This window comes from Erythrolamprus reginae, chromosome 6, assembly GCF_031021105.1.
Source record: "Erythrolamprus reginae isolate rEryReg1 chromosome 6, rEryReg1.hap1, whole genome shotgun sequence".
NCBI classification, from domain to species: Eukaryota; Metazoa; Chordata; class Lepidosauria; order Squamata; family Dipsadidae; genus Erythrolamprus; species Erythrolamprus reginae.
Window position 1 is genome coordinate 50,328,606 of NC_091955.1, and position 23,639 is coordinate 50,352,244.

General features: G+C 38.6%; 1 protein-coding gene across 1 annotated transcript in view; it reads left to right on the plus strand.

Moving 5' to 3' along the window:
- Positions 1–23,639, plus strand: part of NAV3 (neuron navigator 3) — a 491,922-nt gene that overhangs the window by 440,969 nt on the left and 27,314 nt on the right. The window contains exons 24-30 of the mRNA XM_070755761.1: positions 2,573–2,684; positions 3,990–4,111; positions 6,629–6,801; positions 8,825–8,978; positions 16,592–16,766; positions 18,371–18,468; positions 22,059–22,154. Coding sequence (XP_070611862.1) covers positions 2,573–2,684; positions 3,990–4,111; positions 6,629–6,801; positions 8,825–8,978; positions 16,592–16,766; positions 18,371–18,468; positions 22,059–22,154 — 930 coding nt within the window. The remainder of the gene's footprint in view (positions 1–2,572; positions 2,685–3,989; positions 4,112–6,628; positions 6,802–8,824; positions 8,979–16,591; positions 16,767–18,370; positions 18,469–22,058; positions 22,155–23,639) is intronic.

The window sequence follows — 23,639 nt, forward strand, 5'->3', positions numbered from 1 at the left end:
TGTGCGGCTGAAGGCGGTCCTGTAAGTAATCTGGTCCAATGCCATGTAGGGTTTTATAGGTCATCATCACCACCAATGTACCCTCTAAGGTGCATGCCCGCGTGGCCGCGCACCCCAAAACACCCCTCATGCACCCTTTTTCAAGGCCGCGCAAGGAGCCGCAGCCGCCCCTGCCCCCCAGCACCTCCAGCCCCCTCGCACCCCTGGCTTCTTGCCACTGCTCCCCCGCCCCCGCCCAATCCACCCCTCTTTCTCCTCCTCCGCTTCCCGCCTTGGGGCGTGGCTCCTCCCGCAGCAGTGGCTGCAGCAGCACTGGTGGCTGCGGCTTCTCATCCTCCCGACCCGGCTGCTAGCCACTTCAAGAACACCCATCCCGTCCCTCTCACAGTCCTTTCGTCCAGAGCGCTTTCACCCCGGCTGTCGACAAAGGGGCTACAGGAGAGGCGGGGCGGGTGTTCTTCTCTCAGTGGAGGCAGGCGAAGGTAATTTGGAATGTCGGGCGTGTGTGTGCGCGCACTCCCCATCCCCCTACCATTCAAAATAAAAACCTTCACTGGCCTCTGCAGAGAAGAAAGGAAGAGAGAGAAAGAGAGAATGAGAGAGAGAGAGAGAAAGAGAGGGGAAAGAGAGAGGGAAAGAGAGATAGCAAGAGAGAGAGAACAAGAGAGAGAAAGTGTGTGAGAGAGAAAGAAAGAAAGCAAGAGAGGGAGAGAAAACCAGAGAGAAAGAGTGTGAGAGAGAAAGCAAGAGAGGGAGAGAGAAAAAAACAAGAGAGAGAGAGAGAGAGAAAGAAAACAAGAGAGAGAAAGAGAACAAGAGAGAGAGAATTGAGGCAGAGAATGATAGGAAAGAGAGAGAAACAGAGAGAGAAGTGACTCTTGATTTAAAGCATATGCTAAAAGCTTAAATAATGACAGAGAAAAAACCCCCAGCCCTCACCTGTTTTTATTAATAATAGATTTTGGTTTTGTTTTATTATTAATTTCTTTTAATAAAAAAGAAGGTATTTTTTCCTTATTTATTTATCTATCTATTTATCTATCTATCTATCTATCTATCTATCTATCTATCTATCTATCTATCTATCTATCTATCTATTTATACTTCTATGCCGCCCAGTCCCAAGGGGACTGCCACTCAGACACTATACTTTTCCGCCCACCCAAAAAAAAAATTAGAGGGAACATTGATCACCACCACTTTGAATTGTGTCTGGAAACCAATTGGCAGCCAATGTAAGTCGTGGAGTGTTGGAGAAACATGTGTGTATCTGGGGAGACCCATGACGGGTCACGTGGCCACGTTTTGTAGTTTCCAAACACTCTTCAAAGGTAGCCCCATGTAGAGAGCGTTGCAGTAGTCGAACCTTGAGGTGATAAGGGCATGAGTGATTTTCAGCAGGGACACCCTGTCCAAATAGGGCCACAACTGGTGCACCAGGCGAACCTGGGCGAACACCCCCTTCACCACAGCCAAAATATGGTGTTCTAATATCAGCTGTGGATTGAGGAGGATGCCCAAGTTGCAGACCCTCTCTCAGGTGGTCAATGATTCCCCCCCAGGGTAATGGACGGACAGATAGAATTGTCCTTGGGAGGCAAAACCCACAGCCACTCCGTATTGTCAGGGCTGAGTTTGAGCCTGTTGGCACCCATCCAGACCCTAACAGCCTCCAGGTACCGGCACATCACTTCCACTGCTTTGCCGAGTGGACACGGGGTGGAGATGTACAATTGGGTGTCATCAGCGTACTGATGGCACCTCACCCCATGTCCTTGGATGATCTCATCAAACGGTTTCAGTAGATATTAAATAGCAGGGTGGAGAGGACTGACCCCTGAGGAACTCCACAAGGGAGAGACCTAGAGGTCGACCTCTGACCCCCCCACTACACCGACTGCGACCGACTGGAAAGGTAGGAGGAAAACCACCGCAAAATGGTGCCTCCCACTCCCAACTCCTCCAGTCGCCACAGAAGGATGCCATATACACATTTTTAAAAAAACCTTCTTGATTGACTAGTAACAACTGTTTTAAAGGATTTACATTTCAGTATATAAAATGAGAGATAGAAATTGTAAAGGAACAAGCAGATATAGTTTCAACCAATAGTGGTTTGTATATCTCATTGCTGCTAGTTTACTCATGTGCATGGGCATTTGTGCATGAAGCACTTTAAATGTGCAGAAGCATCCCAGGCAGGTGAGTGCAACCTTGCTACTGGTTTGCCGAACTGGGCTGAACTGGGAGCAACCCACCGCTGGTTTCAACTATATACTATACTTACTAAATAATTCCACACTACATTTTCTCTCTGTATTACATGTGAAATATCATGCATGTCTTCACAAATGTTTCTAATTTTTTCTAAAACTTGTTACTTGCAGCAGTTGTACAGACTTTACATTTGATTAGCAGATATGAGAAGCAAACCTGAAACCTATTTTTTCCTCAGTTTTACTTGCATTTTTCACGTACACCTAAATTTCATTCCATTTTGAGTATTTTTACCCCAGAAGATAAAGCCTAATACCTGTGACACATTTTGAGCCTTTCCCTCCTGTTCCCAAAGGAATCAGAACTCATAGAACTACGGGAAACCATTGAAATGCTGAAAGCTCAGAACTCAGCTGCACAGGCTGCTATTCAAGGAGCTCTGAATGGCCCTGACCACACACAGAGAGGTATGGTATTCTGTCTCACTTTTCAGGGCTGTAATGGTAGCTCATTACCAGCTTTCTGGTTTTTTTCAAAGGAATGGCTTTTATGCCGCATTGTAGAACCTTCCATATGAAAATGTATGTTTGCAAAGTTTCTAAATCTTAAAGAGTTCAACTTCAAAAAGATTTATTTATTTATTTATTTATTTGTTTATTTATTTATTTATTTATTTATTTATTTATTATAATTTGTCAAACACAAACAAAAATAATATTAAAATGCAGTGACAGGGACAATAGGCACATTAGTGCACTTATGCACATGCCCCTTAAGGACCTCTTAAGTATGAAGCGAGGTTCACGGAAGTCAATTTGTGATTAAGACTATGAAAATTTATAGTGAAACAACTGAATTAGGTAGGGCATTGTAGACAATTCGATTACAAAAACAATATTTTTTACTTTCAATTATAGAAGTTATTGATTTTCATTGCGTCTTCTGAGGAAATACTAAGCACTCCTTAGTTGATAAGTAACACATTGGTACTAGAATCATCTGTAGAGCTCAGGCCAACAATGTGAAATTGAAGGGCAGTTCTATATTTTTCAATTTTCTAACTACTTATATTAAATGGGATTGGAGATGGCATAAACAATGCCAACAGCAACATAATCAGGATCATGCTGTCTTTAAGAGGCAACCAAACAATTTTACATCAATCAGATCTCTAGCTCTTTACTCGTTTTTGCTCCATTTTTAGATGTCTAATGAGTTCTCGGTAAAATCCACATCCATCATATTTTAACCACTTATAATATAACAGCTAATATAAAGGTTTTAGAATGATTTTCTTAGTTATCAAATATACTTGTTGACTTCCTTTAGAATATGTAATAACTTCAAGATCTTTTAAATCACATTTATCTGAGGAAGAATGTAAGTATATATCTTCTTCAGTTTTAAAACATTGGCTGAATTACGCATACTTAGACTTGATTGTTCTTTGTACAGGATCAGTTTTCATTAATTTTATTCTGTAATCTGTAAGCCATTCCACATGATGTTTCAATAGACATGAGCAGAAGAAGAAAAGGATGTTTCAAAGGTGAACAGAACTTAAGAAAACAGTTTCATTATTTTATATTCTGTTCTGGATTTAGTAAAAAAAAAATCAAGAATAATCAAGAGATATATTAAATGCAATAGTCACAATTATATACTGGCTAAAGGATGTAAGAGAGTTTAAGATAATATTTGAAACACTAGAAAAGGAGTTACATTGGGGAAAAAGATATGTCCACATTATTTCCTTTCTCATTATATTATAGATTTGCGAATAAGGAGACAACATTCATCTGAAAGTGTTGTCAGCATCAATAGTGGTACAAGCCATTCAAGCATGGGTAGCAGCAATGATGCTGATTCTAAAAAAAAGAAAAAGAAAAACTGGGTAAGTACTCTATTAAGTAAAATTGACTGCCTGTCCTTTTGTATAATTCTAGTATAATGAATGAACCATGTAAATCATTGTTTTAAAGCCCTTTGTAAATATAGTTGTTGATGCTGATATAATGCTTATATACTAGATAGGGGTTTTTTTCAATCTTGCTCTATTGCAGTGGTTCTCAACCTAGGGGTCGGGACCCATTTGGGGGTCGAATGACAATTTCACCTAATCACCACATTTCAACTATATGGTCGAATGACCATTTCACCTTAGGGTTGCATAAGACTATGGGAAAAGACAAATTTCCTATGATGTTAGAAACTAAAGCTTCTTTTCTGGTGCCTTGGAACATATTTTTACAATCTGACCAATCAGATGTTTACAGTGGAGGTGTCCCTCTGACCTTCCTGCCAATCAGCTTAAAGCTCTGTTGGGAGAATTGGTGCTAGACTTATGGTTGGGGGTCACCATAGCATAAGGAACTGTATTAAAGGGTTGTGGCAGTAGAAAGATTGAGAACCACTGCAATTGTTTATATATCAAGATCACTTCATATTGTTGACATAAATGAATATGGCTAAATAATAACAGGCTTCAGAAGTTACTACATTATAGAATATATTTTTGTCCAAAATATTTTATAGGACAATTGTGGTCAAAATATCAACCACAAAGGTGCAATTGATGCTTGAATATTTTTTTAATTTGTCATGCATTAAAAGCAGGCATAACTTTTATCATATTCTTGCCAATGCTATCTTTTTTTTCCAAAATCACACTCTTGGTAGTTTATTGTTCGATGAAGTTTATTGTTCGATGAAAGAAATGTAGTAAATATCTTGAAAACATAAAAAAGATAAAGGTCTTGAATGGAGACACATACCTCAAGAACTCGAATTTTACTGACATAAAAGTAGGAAAATACTTTTTATTGTTTAAAATATGTTTATTACACAGGTAATATTTTAAAAATACTGATTCCAACGTCATTCCCTTGATTTGTAATTGCACACTCTTTCATGTTTCTGCAAGGTGAACTCTAGAGGAAGTGAGGTGAATATAAAATCCTGGAAAATTTGGCATGCATCTCAAAGAATTCTATCTTGGCATGATTGCTATTCATTTTGGCATTAGGCTTTTGTACCCTTTTGAAATATTATCCTTTATGTCTCCTTAATGTTTTTCTTCGTTTTACCTCCAACTTTAAAATCTGGAAAGGGGAAGTGTCGCCAAAATCCATTTCTTTCTCATTAGAAAATATAAAATAGTGAAAAGAAATGCTGGATGATGGTTAACCAGTTCTTAGCCTCCCAGTTCTTGAACAGGGATGAAGGAGAAAGTTGATTCAATTTCATAACAACCAATCTGTGCTTTCCAAAGTAACATGCCAACTGGAATGCAATATTTTTCCTCTATTTTGGTCCTTTTCCAAATAGTGCAATGCAGTTTTTCAAACAAAATATCTGCCAAAATACATATGTTGTAGAAAACTGCATATGGAAAGGTGAATACTAGTAGATATTATTTTTTTAAATGCAGGCAATAATGAAAATCATGTATAAAGTGTATCTTAAGAAAAAATATATACAAAATTATATTTTTATTAACAGAAATCAAAAATTCTGATGAGAAAAAACTATAGTATATATACTTCAAATAAATTGAAGTTCTAGCAAATAAAATAGAGACATATATCCAGTTCTATTTTTGAATTGATTCTTATGAAAATAAATATTCCAAAATTTAGCTGAAGGTAATAAAACAACTAATTGGGAACCATGTTTTCCTCTGGGTTTAAGTAGCATGCTTGCTCATAAGAAGGCTTTGACATTTCAGATGTAAAAGATACAGTGCTTATTAAAGACCTAGCTTTTGCCATCTCAACTATTGAAATAAATGGCTGTTTGGCTATTCTGAACCTTTCAGTAATGGTTAAGAGCTTTTAAACAATAAAGGCCATGCTTGCATATATGAACTTGCTTCTTTAAACGAACTTAAGCAAATGCTTTCTGTCTCCCAACCCTTTCAGCTTCTTGTCAGTGGAAAAGCAAATATTGCAGCTTCAAAATGCTTATTTCTGATCAGTGCTACTGCGGAAGTTATAAGATCTGATATTTCTGGAACAAAATATCTCCTCCCTCAAATAATGCACAATATCATATTGATTGGAATTCAATGTCTTTTTTATAAGCCAGTGAGTTTTTGAAAAATGTACTTATTTAAGACCGATCATCTTGAAGTGAATGCCAGAAAGAAGGTGTTTCACAACAGGTGTGGGGTTTTAAATCAGTATCTGTTTATGGTACAGTGCGTATTTCCTATAACACAGTCCTCAGTTAACTTTGAAAAGCATCCTGCCATGTTTCTAAAGATACTGTGTTGCACATGTCCTGCTTTGTCTATACACTTACCTCAGGTAGTAGCTAGTTGGCCTCTGCAAACTAACCTCCTAAAGAACTCTCTCAAGTATGAGAAGAGCTAAATTGTCAAAGATATTGATGGTCCTTTCTTTTCTCCTAGCTAAGGAGTTCATTCAAACAAGCTTTTGGGAAAAAGAAGTCATCAAAACCTCCTTCCTCCCATTCTGACATAGAAGAAGTCACAGATTCATCTCTTCCATCCTCACCAAAATTACCTCATGGCTCTGGAGACTGTGGTTCTACTTCAATCAGGCCATCCCAATCAACATCATTGTATGTTTATTCTTTATGAAATGTCTCTTTGGGAAAGTGTAATTTTTTAATGGGATAATTTTGGAAAATAAGTCACTATTATTTCTGAGCTATGGCCATGAGCTATCAAGAAGTATTGTCTCTTTTTAAAGATTCAAGTCATTTTAATTCTTTACAGGTAGTGCTTGCTTAATGACTATAATTGGAATCAGCAACTCTGTTACTAAGCAACATGGTTGTTAAACAAAACATCACTTATCTGCACCCGACTTACAATGCCACTTCCATGCTGTTGTTAGGAGAATTAGCCATGATTTTTAAGTGAGACTTTAAAAATTGCAAATGACTTGCAATTTTACTGTTGGCTTCTGCATTTTCTTTGCTTGTGAGAAACCGATATTCTTACATTTCATATTGAGTTGTTGCTTTTTAAAATTAGCTTCCACTTTGCTATGCTTTCTTTTTTTTTTAAAAAAAAAAGACTTTCTTATCCAAATGTTCATCTATTGTTATTTGTTTTTCTTTCTTTTCTGCCTTAAGTAATGTCTAACAGCTTGATTTACTCACATGGCTAAATGTGAACTAAAAATCTATAGGAAGAATTACCTGTGTATATTAGATCTCTCTCCTACATTTGTTTGTTGAGGTGCAACCTTTCAAATTACCAATTGGGCAGAGGCAGATATCAAATATCTGAATGTTTTGACATTCTGAAATAATATTTTTTGTACATTGTGAATCAGCCTATTAGGAAAGATATCCTGTCCTAGCAGCTTCTCTTAAAATGGTAAATGAAACCTGCCTTAAATATATGACATAAAATATCAATCTTGCATGTAATGATTGCACTCAAAAACATAAAATCACACTTAAAATTGTACCTTAATACTTGTACCTGTAGATTTTGGTTTTGCTCATTGTGACATATATTGGCCTAAACAAGAGTTGTTTAAACTATAGCATAATCTTCATATTTAGTTATCATTTCCCCTTAAAGCTTTTACTTTTTCATTCTACTGCATTTTTTATTCTGTTTCTTTCTTGGTTTCTTATCTTCTAAACCATTTCCTTTACTTTCTTTCACTTGCATCTGTCTGTCTAATGCGTGTATATGCAGGTCATCCCTATTCTGGGCTCCAAAGAAAAGGCAAAATGGTCCCGTGATCTACAAGCATAGATCCCGGTAAATTGGCACAAGGGGCTTGGAATTATTTATCCAAGAATTAGACGGATGTTCTCTATTTTCTCCCTAAATGTCTTTGCAGGAATGCTTTGAAAATACAGTATAATGATTATACGTTGTAGAAAACTTTAGAACTAAAAGACTATTAGTAAACAATGGTGTGGTTACTATTGCACATCAGTTAGTAATGAGCAGAAAGGACATGTCAGAAACAGAAGCATGATGTGAAGTATATGTATTTACTGCTGTCTGTTATGCCATGCACAAAGTTCCATATGGAAAACATTGAATATTAGTAATTTTGAAATAGTTACAGATTAATTCTACAGTCATAGCACAGATATTTTGAACACCATAAAAAGAAATCAATTAAGTCAGTTCACTTATACTGATATTTAAAATACGTATTGTGTAACCTCATTATATATGAGTTGGACTGAAAGACAAATCATCTGAAAAATCATATCAAAAGAGAAAAATAATAGTTTAATAGTAGCAATGAAGTTTTAAATTGTACTATTTTGGAAATTGTTTGCTTTTAATGAAAGCAGGGGTACTATTTAATACAGGAATGGTTTGCAAAATGCAGTCCTATTGAATCTGGAGTATAAAACATCATTGTTCTTGTAAAAGGAAATAAGTAGAAAAGTTTTAGAAAGAACCTTACAACCTTAACCTAGATATTGTTTCCCCTTTTCACTTTTTTTGATTCATATTGCTTTGATGAAATTCTCCCTCCTGCTCCTAGGAATCAGCAGCAGAAATCTTTTCTGATTCTTCAATATACTATAATAATACACCGCTGTGAGAAGAGAACCTTCCTTTAATTTTCTGTCTCTTTACCTTTTCCTCTTTATTTAGGATCTGTGAATGCACAGAAGCAGAGGCAGAGATAATTCTACAGCTAAAAAATGAGCTCAGGGAGAAAGAGCTCAAGCTGACAGATATTCGTCTTGAAGCGCTCAGCTCTGCCCATCATCTTGACCAAATTCGGGAAGCCATGAACCGCATGCAGGTGAGTTCTGTGGAACAACTGATTAGAACATTTTTTAAAAAAAATGCCCTATTGTAATCACCCTGAGCTGCACAGAGCCATGAAATGGAATCAAAGCTAATAGTCACTATTGGGATTGAAAAATAATTAAATGGAAGACAAATTAGATTGAACCATTCCTTTCTTTAAAACAAAACATACCCCCCCCCCCATTATTTTGTATAGTATCCCTGTGGTAGTTATTGGCAAAAAATCTCTATAATTATCAATTATTTTGCAACATGTTATAACTTATTCAAAAAGCAGAAGGACTTCTGAGTATTTTAGAAGTATTCTGGTTGCTTCAATCAGAACTGCACCAATTTTAAAGAAAATCTTCATAGCTTAGCTTATTTAGTCCGAGTCTGCAGAGAGGGGCGGCATACAAATCTAATAAATTATTATTATTATTATTATTATTATTATTATTATTATTATTATTATTTCAATGACTCAAATTGTAACTACTCAATATTATCTTTTTTTCTGCTATTGTCTTGTTCATCAAGTAAGGATGGCGAAATCTAAATATTTCACATTTACTATACTTCAGCTATTAATTCAAACATTTAATATGATTGCAATGCTGTGTTCCAAGTGAAAAATTGAAAGAGAGAGTACAATTTAGAGCAATCTGAAATCAAATTCCAAGAATTTTATAGAATGGTTCTTGTACGTGTGAAGTTTGAGCCCTATTTTATTTGTTTGTTTATTTGTTTGTCAAAATGTGTACAAGATAATAGATATGGTATAAACATAAACAAAAGCAAAAGAAAACTATGTACTGGTAAATTTGGACAGTAGACAGCAGGACACGGTCCCTAGGCACGATGGTGCACTTAAGCACTCCCCTTACAGACTGCTTACGAATGAAGTAAGGTTGACTGTAGACAGTCTAAGGTTGAAGTTTTATTTATTTATGATTTGATTTGGTTTGGTTTGGTTTGGTTTGGTTTGGTTTGGTTTGGTTTGATTGCCCTCTCCGATGGAGTTCGGGGAAGAAATCACAGTCAGGTATTACATTCCATGCATCAATCACTCTGTTGCTGAAGTTATATTTTCTGCAGTCGAGTTTCAAGCAGTTTACATTACAATTTTAGATATTTATGAACTACATTTAGATCAGATCGAAGGTGACGTAGCTCTACTTATCTAAGCCCAAAATTTCAAGTCTGGTGGAATAAGGTATTCTGTTGCAAGCAGAGGACTGCTTGCAACAGAATACTGAAGTAGACCCAGAGACAGGGTTTTGAGCAATCGGTACTTTTATTCAGCTCAGAGAACAAGTGACAGCTCAGCAAGGTAAAGTGACAATTCAGCGAGTACCGACTGACTCTGCCTGGAGAAACCGCTCCTTTTATATATTTGCGGTTCCCGCCAAAGCTAGAGCCGGCCGCGTCTGAGCCAATCAGGAGCGACTTCCTGCTTGGGCTCAGACAGCGCCGAAAGAGGAACAAACTATTTACAGAGTTACAAGGTAGCCATTACAGGATACAACACCCCTCCCCTCATAGTTGGACACATCCATCAAGAAAGCCATGTGACAAAGTCGTCCAATCGGTGGGGCCTCTGAGGAGCTCGCGCTGACCTGCGCAGTTCAATTTCTCCTTCGCCACCGACTGTGGAGGATGGCTCGCCGCTGTTCTCCCGGTGTGGCGGACTTGGCCTGGCCGGCCCAACGAAGGCTTCGGAGGACGAGGATGGTTCGGCGTCGCTGGATGGTTCCCCCTGGCCCGATAAGTCTCTTTGCGTGTCTCTTATTTCGGGCAATGTACTAAAGTCTGTTGAAGGGGGAGAGTCCATGTCAGCGGTTTGTGGCAATTGATTTTCTGTTCGCTTTCGAATGTGGTCTATGTGTCGTTTCCACAAACGACCATCCTCTAGTTTAACAACATAGGTCTTAGGTGCATTTTGCTTAACAATAATTCCCTTCATCCAGTTTACATTTCCATCAAAACTTTTTACATATACATTTTGTCCCAAATACATTTCTCTTTCAGGTTTTGTACACATTTGGTTATTATTAACACAGAACCTTGGGTTTAACCTGTCTAGTGGTGACCTCAACTTCCTTCCCATCAATAACTCTGCAGGGCTTACATGTGTGTGCGAGTTAGGGGTAATGTGTTGGGTGAGTAAGAATTGGTCCAAGTTCTGTTGCACATCCCCAGGGCCTGACCTGCGCAATGCCTCCTTTGCCACCCGTACGTAACGTTCTGCCAATCCGTTAGCCCAGGGCGAATAAGGCGAGATGAGGGCATGCCTGACCCCTAGGCCATCTAGGAACAATTCGAATTGCCTGGCTGTTAGCTGTGGCCCATTGTCAGACACTAAGAGATCTGGGCACCCATGGGATGCAAACAGTCTGCTCAATACCTTGATAGTGGCACTTGTGGTTATGTTGTTCATTGCTATTATTTCCAACCATTTGGAGAAGGCATCAACCACTATTAAAAAATACTGAGACCCCACTGGGCCAGCAAAATCAATGTGGATTCTAGACCAAGGACCAGCAGGCTGTTCCCACTCAGCCGGAGTTGTTTTGGGGGGACTGGGCCGTGACTCTTGGCACGGATCACACTTTGAAACCCAACTTTCAATATCAGCATCCAGCCCTGGCCACCATAAATGCCCCCTTGCCAGGCTCTTCATCCTGACAATCCCAGGATGACCCACATGTAACATTTTGAGTACCTTTCCCCTTAGGCTTTTGGGGATGATCACTCTATCCCCCCACAGCAAACAACCTTTTACATACGATAACTCAAGTCTCTTGTTTTTAAAATCACACAATTCAGGTTTCACAACATCATTTTGCCATCCCTTTAGAACACAGTTCACCACTTGTTTAAGGATTTGATCTTGCTGCGTGTGTGCAGCTACCTCTTTTGCTGTGGTTAGTGGGTTTTCCTCGAGTTCTATCATTAACACATCTGTGGAAGGAACAGGGTCTTCCACTAAGTCTGTTATGGGGCATCTGCTGAGACCGTCTGCATGATTGATTTCCTTCCCCCCCTTGTGGGTGAGCTCATACTGATACCCTGAGAGGAAAAGAGCCCATCTGATTAGTCTTGGAGACATAAAAGGTGGAGTGGGCTTGTTGGGGGCTAGCAGGCCTAGTAGGGGTTTGTGGTCAGTGACTAGCTCAAAGCTTCTTCCAAATATGTAATTGTGAAACTTCTTTACCCCTGCCACTAATGCTAGAGCCTCCTTGTCTAACTGGCTATAATTCCTTTCTGTGCTGGTCATGGTTCTTGAAAAAAATGCTATTGGGGCCTCTGTCTTATTAGGTAGAACGTGAGCTAGGACTCCTCCTATGCCGTACGGCGAAGCGTCGCACGTGAGCCTAATGGGTAGTGAAGCACTATATTGGACTATTACACTTTTAGAAGTTAATAAATTTTTTATTTGAGAAAAAGCTTCACGTTCAGTTTTCCCCCATGTCCAGCGGGCTTCCTTCTGGAGTAAACGATGGAGAGGCTCTGCTACTGTTGCCTTCTGCTTTAAAAAAACGGAATAAAAATTAAGGAGGCCCAAAAATGCCTGCAACTCATTCTTATCTCGTGGCTCTGGGGCTTCTCTAATTGCTCTCAGCTTCTCTGTTGTGGGGTGGATACCTTCCTTATCTATTTTATATCCTAGGAATTCTATACTGTTGGTTCCCCAGACACATTTATCAGGCTTGATTCTTAAACCTTTGTCCTGTAACCTCTTAAGTACTTCCCTTATTCTTTTGTTTACTTGTTCCTGGTTTTCCCCTGCAATTAAGATGTCATCAAAGTATGGAATGGCCCCATTTACCCCTGACAATAGGCGTTCCATAATGCTCTGGAATATTCCTGGGGCTATGCTTACCCCAAACTGTAACCTCGTGCATTTGAAAGCCCCCCTGTGCGTTACAATTGTTTGAGCGTTTGCTGTTTGTTCATCGACCGGAAGTTGCTGGCAAGCTTGCGCCAGGTCGATCTTTGCGAACCTTTTTCCCTCCCCCAGGGAGTGTAGCAGTTGTTGCACAACCGGGATGGGGTAGGGGTGGTGTTGGAGTGCCTTGTTTAGGGTCGATTTGTAATCAGCGCAAACTCTTAAAGAGCCATCTGGCTTCAGAGGGGTAACTATGGGAGTTTCCCATGGCCCCTGCTCCACAGGGACCAAAATACCTTGGCTAATGAGTTTGTCCAGCTGTATGTCTAGTTTGGGGAGGAGCGGCAGGGGGACCCTGCGAGGTTTTAGTCTGATCGGTGGGACCTTGGGGTCAATAGAGAAAGATATAGGGGGCCCCTTATATAATCCCAGTGTGGGGCTGAACACTTCAGGGAACTCTTTCACAAAGTTAGGCATATCATAACAGTTTACATTACACACACCCGAAATCTCGATCCCCAGTGGTTCCATCCATGCTAAACCCAGAAGAGAGTGCTTGGCCCCTGTTACAATAAGCATGGGAAGGGTACATTTAACATTCTTGAATGCGATAGGTACATTTGCTGTTCCCAAGACCGAGATTACTCCCCCCTGAAAGTCTCTAATCACCAAAGAGGTTTGATTTAGGTCAGCCTTAGATACATTAGGCATATACAGTTTAAATTTTTCCCAGGGCATGATGGTATATCTAGAGCCCGTATCCAGCTCCATTGAGCAAGGTTGGTTATTGAGTAACAGTGATATAACAATTTTAGCCCCCTTTTTGGTTGCCGTGTTATTCACGGAAAATTGAGAGTTACCTCTATAGTAGTCGCGGTTAGCGGTTGAGTAGTTCCTTTGACCCGCGTTGCGGAATGGTCTCCTTTCTCGCGCTTGGGGGGTCTGGTTTTGAGGTCGCTGGTATTGCGGTGTGGCAAATGTGTCCTCTGGCGCTGTTGCTCTGCATGCGATGGCGATGTGGCCTCTCCGGTTGCAACGGCGGCATGTAGCGTCTCGGAAGGGGCATCGATGGCGCTGGTGATTTCCCCGGCAGCCCGCGCAGGGGGCTGGGTGAGTAGCTCTCAGATGTCTCGGCTGGTCTTGCACCAGGAGGCAGTTGTCTCCGCTGGGAATTTGTTGGCTGTTGTCTGTTTCCACGGCGCTGGGAGACGCGGAGTCGATTTTTGCAATGAGTTCTCGCCTTCCGTGCTCTTTCAATTCTCTCGCCGCTGCGTCGGCTGCTTCTGCGGTTTGCGCCAGTTTAATTACGGTTTGTAGGCTCGGCTCTTCTTCGATGAGGAGTTTATTTCTCACCGTGCTGCTTTTCATGCCGAAAACCAAGGCGTCGGTGAGGCGAGCTTCCGGGTCTTTAAACTTGCATTGAGCAAGTACCGTTCGAAGCCGCGTTGTAAACTGGCTGATCGACTCGGTTTCCCTCTGAGCCATCATGTGGAATTGATGCCGAAAAACCATGGCTGGTTTGGTCGGCTTGAAATGGCTCGCCAGTTTTTGTTGTAGGACGTCCCACGCTGTGGCTCTTGCTTGTTCCGGTTCGGTGAGAGTTTGGGCAAGTCTACGGATTTCTGCGCTGCAGTAGTTAAGGAAAATAGCCCGTCTGCGATCGGCTTCGGCGTCCTGCATTCCCGCCGCCTCGAGGAAGATCTCGAAGGTGGCCATGTACTCGTCCCATGTCGATTTCTCGGGATCGAAGAGTTCCGGAGCCTGGCCGATCTGGATTTTGTCCATGTTGCACGCGAAGTTTCTTCCGTCCGTTCGTCGCCAGTGAAGTAGACCCAGAGACAGGGTTTTGAGCAATCGGTACTTTTATTCAGCTCAGAGAACAAGTGACAGCTCAGCAAGGTAAAGTGACAATTCAGCGAGTACCGACTGACTCTGCCTGGAGAAACCGCTCCTTTTATATATTTGCGGTTCCCGCCAAAGCTAGAGCCGGCCGCATCTGAGCCAATCAGGAGCGACTTCCTGCTTGGGCTCAGACAGCGCCGAAAGAGGAACAAACTATTTACAGAGTTACAAGGTAGCCATTACAGGATACAACAAATACCTTATTCCACCAGACTTGAAATTGCTTGTGAAATATTTCTGGACTCTCTCAATTGTATTAATGTTCGATATGCAGTGCAGATTCCAGACAAGTGAGCTGTATTCAAGGATTGGTCTGAAATATCATTGTATTGAAAAGCTGAATTGATATAACTCAGTCTTAGAAACAAAGAAAATAAAATGATTCAGGGGCAGAAAAAGAATGCAATGCTTAATGTGTGAATTATCAGAATTTAAAAAATCATAACTAATAGTTAAAACAATATAGATAGCAGTTAATATCTATTTATACCAAATGAAAGAGGTAATAATAATTTATTATATTTCTGTGCTTTCCAAATCCGACCAACTGTCATCTTCACAATCTCTATATTTGTATATTATTGAAAATATGTGCAGCAATTTTTAATATACTACCTACTACCCAAGTATATAGACCTTTACTTATAATATTTGTCTAGTTAAGTAATAGTTATAATTATCAAAATATCTGAATGACTGATTACCAAATTAGAACCTATGTATTTAACTTAATAGTTTTTTTTTTAAAAGAGTACTGGGATTAGTTTGACGAGTTAATGAATTTGTCATTGCAGGAGACTTAAAGAAAGAACTGTACCTTTTCTTTCCTTACCATAATATAGAGAGACAACCTTTATCTGCAATTGGTGTTTTCAATGGAAGAAAAGAGATCCTTAATTTGATTTTGGTTTAGGGCCAGGAAGAACACGTTAGGCATCAGTGATCTCGCGGTATTGCAAGATCTCTCTGCCATGGCTTCGCGCTATGACGTGCAGCGTTTGGGAGCCATGGGTATGTCTCAGGCATTTTTCCTCTTTCCCCCAGCTCCGGAAGAAGCAGAAACCTGCTCGCCTTCCCTATCTTACAGTGTGCCTTTTAGGGGTCACCCATGGGGGGGCCAAATAGGATTTTTTTGCAGTCTCAGTGCTTTAGAGGCGACCATTTTTTTGCTTATTCCATGCTGGGGAGTGAGGATGGATTGGTTAGGGGTTGTAGCACATTTAGTCGCAATTTGATAATTGGCTTCCCTTTGGTCCCTGGGGTTGGCAGGTTAGGGGCAGAAATGGGCAGTGGTAGCAACTGTGTGTTCTCCTTTAGGGCATCTTTTGAGAGATGATGGACAGCCTCTCGCCAGAAGCTCAAGGTATTGTGTTACTGGGGCAATTGGAGAGGGGGTGCCCTTGGGACTCACCTATCCCAATAACCGGAAGGGGATGGGATAGTGAGCCTTCCCACATGCCAAGGCGTGGCCAGGAACTAGGTGAAGGCGTGGTACCTTCACCTTGTTCAGAAAGGAGCTACACCCATAGTTGCCCAGGAAGGTTATTCGTGAATTATTTCCACCCCAAATTTTTTAGTGGCTCTGCAGGTCCTGGTTATTGGTCAATAATCAGTTAAAGTTCATTTAACTTTAATAAAGTGACCCATTTAAACCCAGTTCTTGGTGTCCGTGTTCTTATTCTGCCTCCGGCGCAAAAAATATTTCTACATTTTTTGCACCTGATTAATGGTCTTAATGATTAAATTATTATTATTATCTGTATTATACTGGAAAGATTATAAATCTCAGCTTCATTTATTTAATTGTTGCTTATTTGTATTTTATACATTAGAATGAAATTGAGATTTTAAAAGCAGAAAATGATCGTTTGAAGGCTGAAACTGGAAACACTAGCAAACCTATCAGGCCATGTTCAGAGTCCTCAAGCAGCACATCTTCTTCCTCTTCACGACAATCTCTAGGCCTCTCTCTGAACAACTTAAACATCACAGATTCAGTTACATCTGGTAAGTAAAAGCTTTATTCTCTTAACAAATATCCTTGCATCAAGGATCAATTTTCTTTCTCTCTGTTTACAAATTACCCCACACTTACAGACTTCTCGCCAAATATAATGTTATTGTCAAAAGTACAGAGAAATGTAGTTAAATTTGAAAAGGTGCTTATTATGTAAATGAGGTTTACAACTTTGAAATTAATATAAAATAAAATAATCCTGTATTGTATAAAAGAAAATTGAAATACTATATTTTTTGTTGTTTCTATTGTATTGCATGCAGTAATAGCAATAGTAGTTTGGCTGGGTGTTTCCTGCTTTCACTTGATGACGTTTTCTATGAGAGAAGCTTCTTCCATCAGCAGAATATAGCTCTGTATAAATGTATGTGCGTACAATACATAAGCAGCAAAATACTGTTTATAGCAATGGAATAATTAAATTTGCATTTATAATTTTTTCTTATATGTGTGTGCCTGTGTGTCTATATGTATATATTTTAATTATCGATTATATTCATGTTTTTTCATTGTACATGCAGTATCCTAATAATAAGAACTTTGCAGCAGTTTTTAACTTATTATTTGTGGATTTTTCTTCTTTGTGTGTGTGTGTATGTGTGTCACATTTGGAAAGTACTTTCTCAGACACTAGCTTGGGCTTTAAGGATCCAGGAAACTCTAAGGATACATTTGGATTCAAATGCCAAAGCAATCCAAAAAAGTGATATGATGATATGATGAAAATACAAAAATGATACATTAATATATTGGAGTTCCTTTAAACCCAAATCTTTAAATACATTTGCATCTACTGTTTTATTTTATTTTTCTCAACTGATGAATGTTTCAAAAATACAAATGTTAAGGATCCAAATATTTGATATCATGCAAACTAGGCAACCAAAAATAAGGAAATTAGCTCAAACATTTTTTTGCCCATTTGTTTTAAAGGGATAACTTTGATTCAGTCATTTACATTGTAACCTTTTTTTCATACTTGAAAAATGAACTGCTTTACTATGCTCCTTATCAAACTAAAACAGTATATGACTGTGTTTTCATTTGATTCATCCTTGCTAAATGCTTGAAAATAAGTTATGAATTCTTTTTCTATTATTGATTTCAATTTGCATGTGAGTCTCATCTTTCCTCAGTGATGCAGTAGCTGTTTGACACAATTCTTTCTTTTTTCTTGTTTTCTACTCTCAAGCATATAAGAGTACCATTGAAATGTTGATTATTTTTGTCTTGGCACTCAATGGAACTCTGCAAATGGATGCAACATGCTGATTAATGTCTTAATACTGTAACCAGTTTGAACAATCAGTCACACAGGGAGATGTCTGCCAATCCATTTATAATCCTCATTAAATAGATAAGTTTGTAGACAGAGTTGGAAATGTTTCTTACACATATTACATTCTAACATCCTGAGTTGAGATCTGATTCCAAATTCACAAATCCATATTTTCAATATATATATTCATTTTGCTTTTGCTAGCAAACAAAAATATATATCATAGAGTATCATAATTATAGCATTTTACAGAATATATTCACATAAATTTAACTTTATTTTTAAAGATTATTTATTTATTGTTCACTTGCCTAGATATTTTACTAGAAGATGTTGCAGATGGAACTCTTCATAAAGAAGGCCAGAACGTTAAAATTATTGTCACAATAAACAAGGGCTATGGTCTATCAAAGGTATTCTGGTTTCCAACTTTTATTGTTATGTGATTATCTTAATTATCTTTCTATATATGCTGCCATTATTCTAAAGGCTGTTCCATTCTAATCAGCAATTGGTTCACTTTAGACTGCAACAAATAATATTGAAAGAATTCCTTTTTCTCATGCTTTATTTATTTATTTATTTGTTTGTTTGTTTGTTTGTCAATCAAGTAGAGGATAGTAGTTTATATAAACATAACATAGAAAGTAATGATAAAAGAAGACTATGCAACAGTAGGACAGGGTTGGTAGGCACAATGGTGTGCTAAGGTTGAAGATTTTGGGAAGAAACAACAGAGTCAGATAGTGAACACCTGGCATTGATCATTCTGTTGCTGAAGTCGTATTTTCTGCAGTCTAGTTTGGAGCAGTTTAAAATTAGTTTGAATCTATTAGATGCTTGTGTGTTGTTGCAGTTGAAGGTGAAGTAGTCATTAACAGGAAGGACAGTTTGGTATATGATTTTGTGAACTATGGTTAGATCATAGTTGTAAATTTTCTAATTTTAGTATTTCAAGTCTGGTAGTGTAAGGTATTTTGTTGCAGGAGGAGGAGTGAAGGACTCTTCTTGTGAAATATTTCTGGACTCTCTTGATTATATTAACGTCTGATATGCAATGCAGGTTCCATACAGGTGAACTGCATTCTAGAATTGGTCTGACAAATATTTTGTAAGATCAGGTTAGCAGTTCTATGTTACCAGAGAAGAAGCTACATTAGATTAGATTGACAACTCTTAATGCTTCTTTGGCAATGTTGTCACAGTGGGCTCTAGAACATAGGTCATTGGATATGAGTACTCCAAGGTCTTTGACAGAGTGAGGGTCATCTACAAGTTATTTACTCCAAGTATATACACTGCTCAAAACAAAATAAAGGGAACACACAATATAACTCCAATTAAATCAAACTTCTGTGAAATCAAACTGTCCACTTAGGAAGCAACACTGATTGACAATCAATATTACATGCTGTTGTGCACATTCAACGTTGTACAGAACAAAGTACTCAATGAGAATATTTCATTTATTCAGATCTAGGATGTGTTATTTTAGTGTTCCCTTTATTTTTTTTTTTGAGCAATATATTTAGTATTCTGATTCTTTTTATCAATGTGTAAAAAGAGCATTTACTGGTTGAGATTTGAAGTTGCCAGTTGTTAGACCATTCTGCCACATGGTCAAGGTCCTTTTGAAGGGTAGCATCGTTGTTGTTGGTATTAAATAGTTTAACATCATCGGCAAAGAGAACACATTATGCCAATGATTATAATATGGTTACAAATACCGTTTGATTATAACATGGTTACAAATACCGTTTATGTAAAGTATGGAGAGTGTTGGTCCTAGAACATTGCCTTGAGGGACATCACAGGAGCAGGATTAGATACGGCCCTTCCTATTTTGACTACTTGTTGTCTGTTTGACAGGAATGCTGTTATCCAATCATGTAATGGTTCTGAGATGCCATAGGATTTAAGTTTCAGAAATGTTTGTCGTGAACTACTGAATAAAAGGCTTTACAAAAGCCTATGTAGATTTCATTTATTGTTTTACCCTGATCAAGTCGAGTGGTCCATAAGCTTTTGCAGTGTAGGAATTGCAGATTACAGGATAATTTTTTTCTGAAACCAAATTGTTTATTGTAAAGTAGGCTATTGGTTTCAAGGTGGAGTTTAATGGATTGGTTTATGATTGATTCCATGACTTTGCAAGTCACACAACCCAAAGAGATTGGTCTGTAATTTTCGATGTTACTTGGATCTTCTTTTTTGGAAGATGGGGATGACTGTTGCTAGTGACCATAATTTAGGCAAGGAACTAGTTCTGAAAGATTCATTAAAAATTATGCTTAGAGGTTCTGCCAAAGATGAGGAGAGCTTTTTAAAGAAGTAAGCATATAGTCCATCATGTCCAATAGAAAGAGATGGTTTTAAGTTGTGTAATGTCTTTCTAATGTTTTCTTCTGTAAAATCGATTTGTGTTAGATTGTTGAAGTTGGTTGTGGTATGACTGGGGAAAGTTTGGGATGAGCCATTGCTGTTAACAAAGACTGAGCTGAAGAATGTGTTAAAGAGGTTAGCTTTAACTGTTTCATCATTATAGTCTTTATCATTTGGTCCTTTAAGGCAGTGTTTCCCAACCTTGGCAACTTGAAGGTATTTGGACATCAACTCCCAGAATTCCTCAGCCAGCGAATGCTGGCTGGGGAATTCTGGGAGTTGAAGTCCAGATATCTTCAATTTGCCAAGGTTGGGAAACACTGCTTTAAGAGGTGGGATAGATCTAGTGTCTTTGAGTTTATTGTTTACAAAATTATAGAAGGCACAGGTGGACTTGGTTTGTAGATGTTTTTCTTTTTGATAGATGTTTTAGGTGCCTAGAACTACGGCGCCTAAAACACGATTTGTGTATTGCCCACAAGATCATATGCTGCAACGCCCTACCGGTCAATGACTACTTCAGCTTCAACCGCAACAACACAAGAGCACGCAACAGATTCAAACTTAATACGAACCGCTCCAAACTTGACTGTAAAAAAATATGATTTCAACAATCGAGTTATCGAAGCGTGGAACTCATTGCCGGACGCAATTGTGTCAACCCCTAACCCCCAACATTTCTCCCTTAGACTCTCCATGATTGACCTCTCCAGGTTCCTAAGAAGCCAATAAGGGGTGTACATAAGTGCACTGGTGTGCCTTTCGTCCCCTGTCCAATTGTCTTTCCTTTCTCTCACTTATCATATATATTTTCTTTCTTTCATATATCCTCTCCTCTAAGTTCACTTTACCCTTATATATATTACTACATGTCTATTTTTCTTCCTATGCATTTGTGCATTGGACAAATGAATTAAAAAAAAATTAAAAAAATGTAAATGTGATAGTCTGTTACTGTGATAATGGTGTCAGGGAGGGATGCATTTAGCCATCTTTCACAAGTAAATATGATGTCGAATTTAGCAGTTTTTAATAAGAGAAGGAGTTCAGGTATTTTAATAACGATGCTTCTTGAATGCATTAGTTTGCATTTAAGATTCAGTGGTTGTTATTGAGGAAGTAAGGGGTGTGCATACCTAGACTTGGTTTAAATCATTTATATTTATTGGCATTTTGTTATAATTCTATGTGATTTATAGAAATGTGGAAATTAATAATTGTATCAGAAGAACACTGGTTAGAATGTAGCATTGCAGGCTAATTCTATTGATGCCAATTGCTAGCAATTTGGCAGTTCAAATTTCACTGTCTCGAAGATGACTCAGCATTCCATCCTGAGGTTGGTAAAATAAGGACCCAAATTGTTGGGGGCAATATGCTGACTCTGTAAACTGTTTAGAGAGAACTGTGAAGTACTGTGAAGCAGTATATATATCTAAGTGTATAAGTGTTATTGCTATTGCTATCAAGAAATATTTTGATATAAAATCTGCAACAAATCTGGTATATCTGTAACATAAAAATACTATTTTCCCTGCAGAAAAACACACAGAGAAGCTTGACAAAATAATTTATCAGTATTGAAGTGACTTCTTCTATCATTTATCTTCTCTCTTTATAGGACAAAAGAATACAGGCATATTTGATAGGTTCTATCAGGGTCAGTGGTAAAACAAAATGGGATGTATTAGACGGTGTAATTAGACGACTCTTTAAGGTAAGATTTTGTAAGTTTAATACAATGAACATCAAGCAGATTTTGTGAGAGATTTGGATTCACCATATGCCAGCTGCAAAAATCCAAATGATTGCTAGGTGTCAGCAAAGAGACACAGAAAACTCTACTTGTGGACCAGATTTTTTAACAAACCAAATATGTTAATCCTATACCTGCAACCAGAAAGGGTAGTTTCTTATTATCTATTTGCATAAGCAAATAGATAACAGGAAATAAAGTAAAACATATGTGAGGAGTCAGGACATTCTTCACAATCAGTTAAATAAATAGATTTCTCATCTTAGGCTGATTAGAGTCCATGAGACCAGTGTTTGTGGGGGTCCTTGATGTCTCTGAGCTTGGTTGTTTTGTTGCAGATATTTCATTATCAAACTAGGAAATATCATTAATTATAGAATAGAATGGAATTTGCTCTCTTTTTATATGCAAGCTGCTTGTCCTATCAGTATTGGTGTGTGTGTGTGGGGGGGTGTCCCTTGTTTGATTATTTACTGTTAATTTGCTTGGTAGTTGGTAGTTATTTGATTGGGATGTTATCCAGGGCCATGTTAGAAAATATCTCATTTGAATTACTATAACATGCTGTATGTGGGCCTGCCTTTGAAGATGATTTGAAAATTTGACTTTAGTGATCATAGAATACAGCCACATGACTGTGATGGGCAAGAGCCTTTTAAGCAGGATGACACTATACTTCTGGTACTAGGGTTTTATATGAGATAAGTAGCACATTGAATGTTACTTATCTCATATAAAACCCTATGTAGCTTGGTTCCAGATTATCTTTGAACTGTCAGGTCTAAATGAAATGTTTCTATCTCATGTGATCCAATCAGGAGTAGTTGCTTCATATTCCCACTTTTCAAAAGTTAGACAGAAAGGAATGACAAAGCAAACCTTTTCAGTTGCTTTGCAGTTCCCTTGAAAAATCTGCTTGAGATTTAAAGGGCCTTACCTTCTGAGCTTTTAAAAGGTTGGCTTGTAAGATAGGCTATAGGCCAGGGATGTCAAACCTATGGGCTATGGGCTAGATGTGTCACATGCTGGCCATGTCCACTTCCATTTTGGTGAAGAGGAAAAAGTCACAATACATCATATGATGACAACATGACGCCGCAAGTTTGATATACCCATGTAGATTAAAACTCATTCCTTTCATAGAACGACCTAAATGCACAATGGCAAACCTATGGCACGTGGAGCCATATCGGAAGGCACACAAGACTTTGCCCTGTATTAGCTCCAGCCAGCTGATTTTTGGCCTGGGGAAAGGCTGTTTTGTCCTTCAGAGAAGTTTCCCTGAAGCCCCGGAGGCAAAAAAAACCCCTCCCAATGGACAAACTGTCAGTTCGGAAAAATGCACTTCCAGTTTGCCGTTGTGCTGTTTTTTGCATTCCAGAGAGTTCAATGAAGCTTCCTGAACTCTGGAGTGCAAAAAACAGCACAATAGGCAAACCGGAAGTG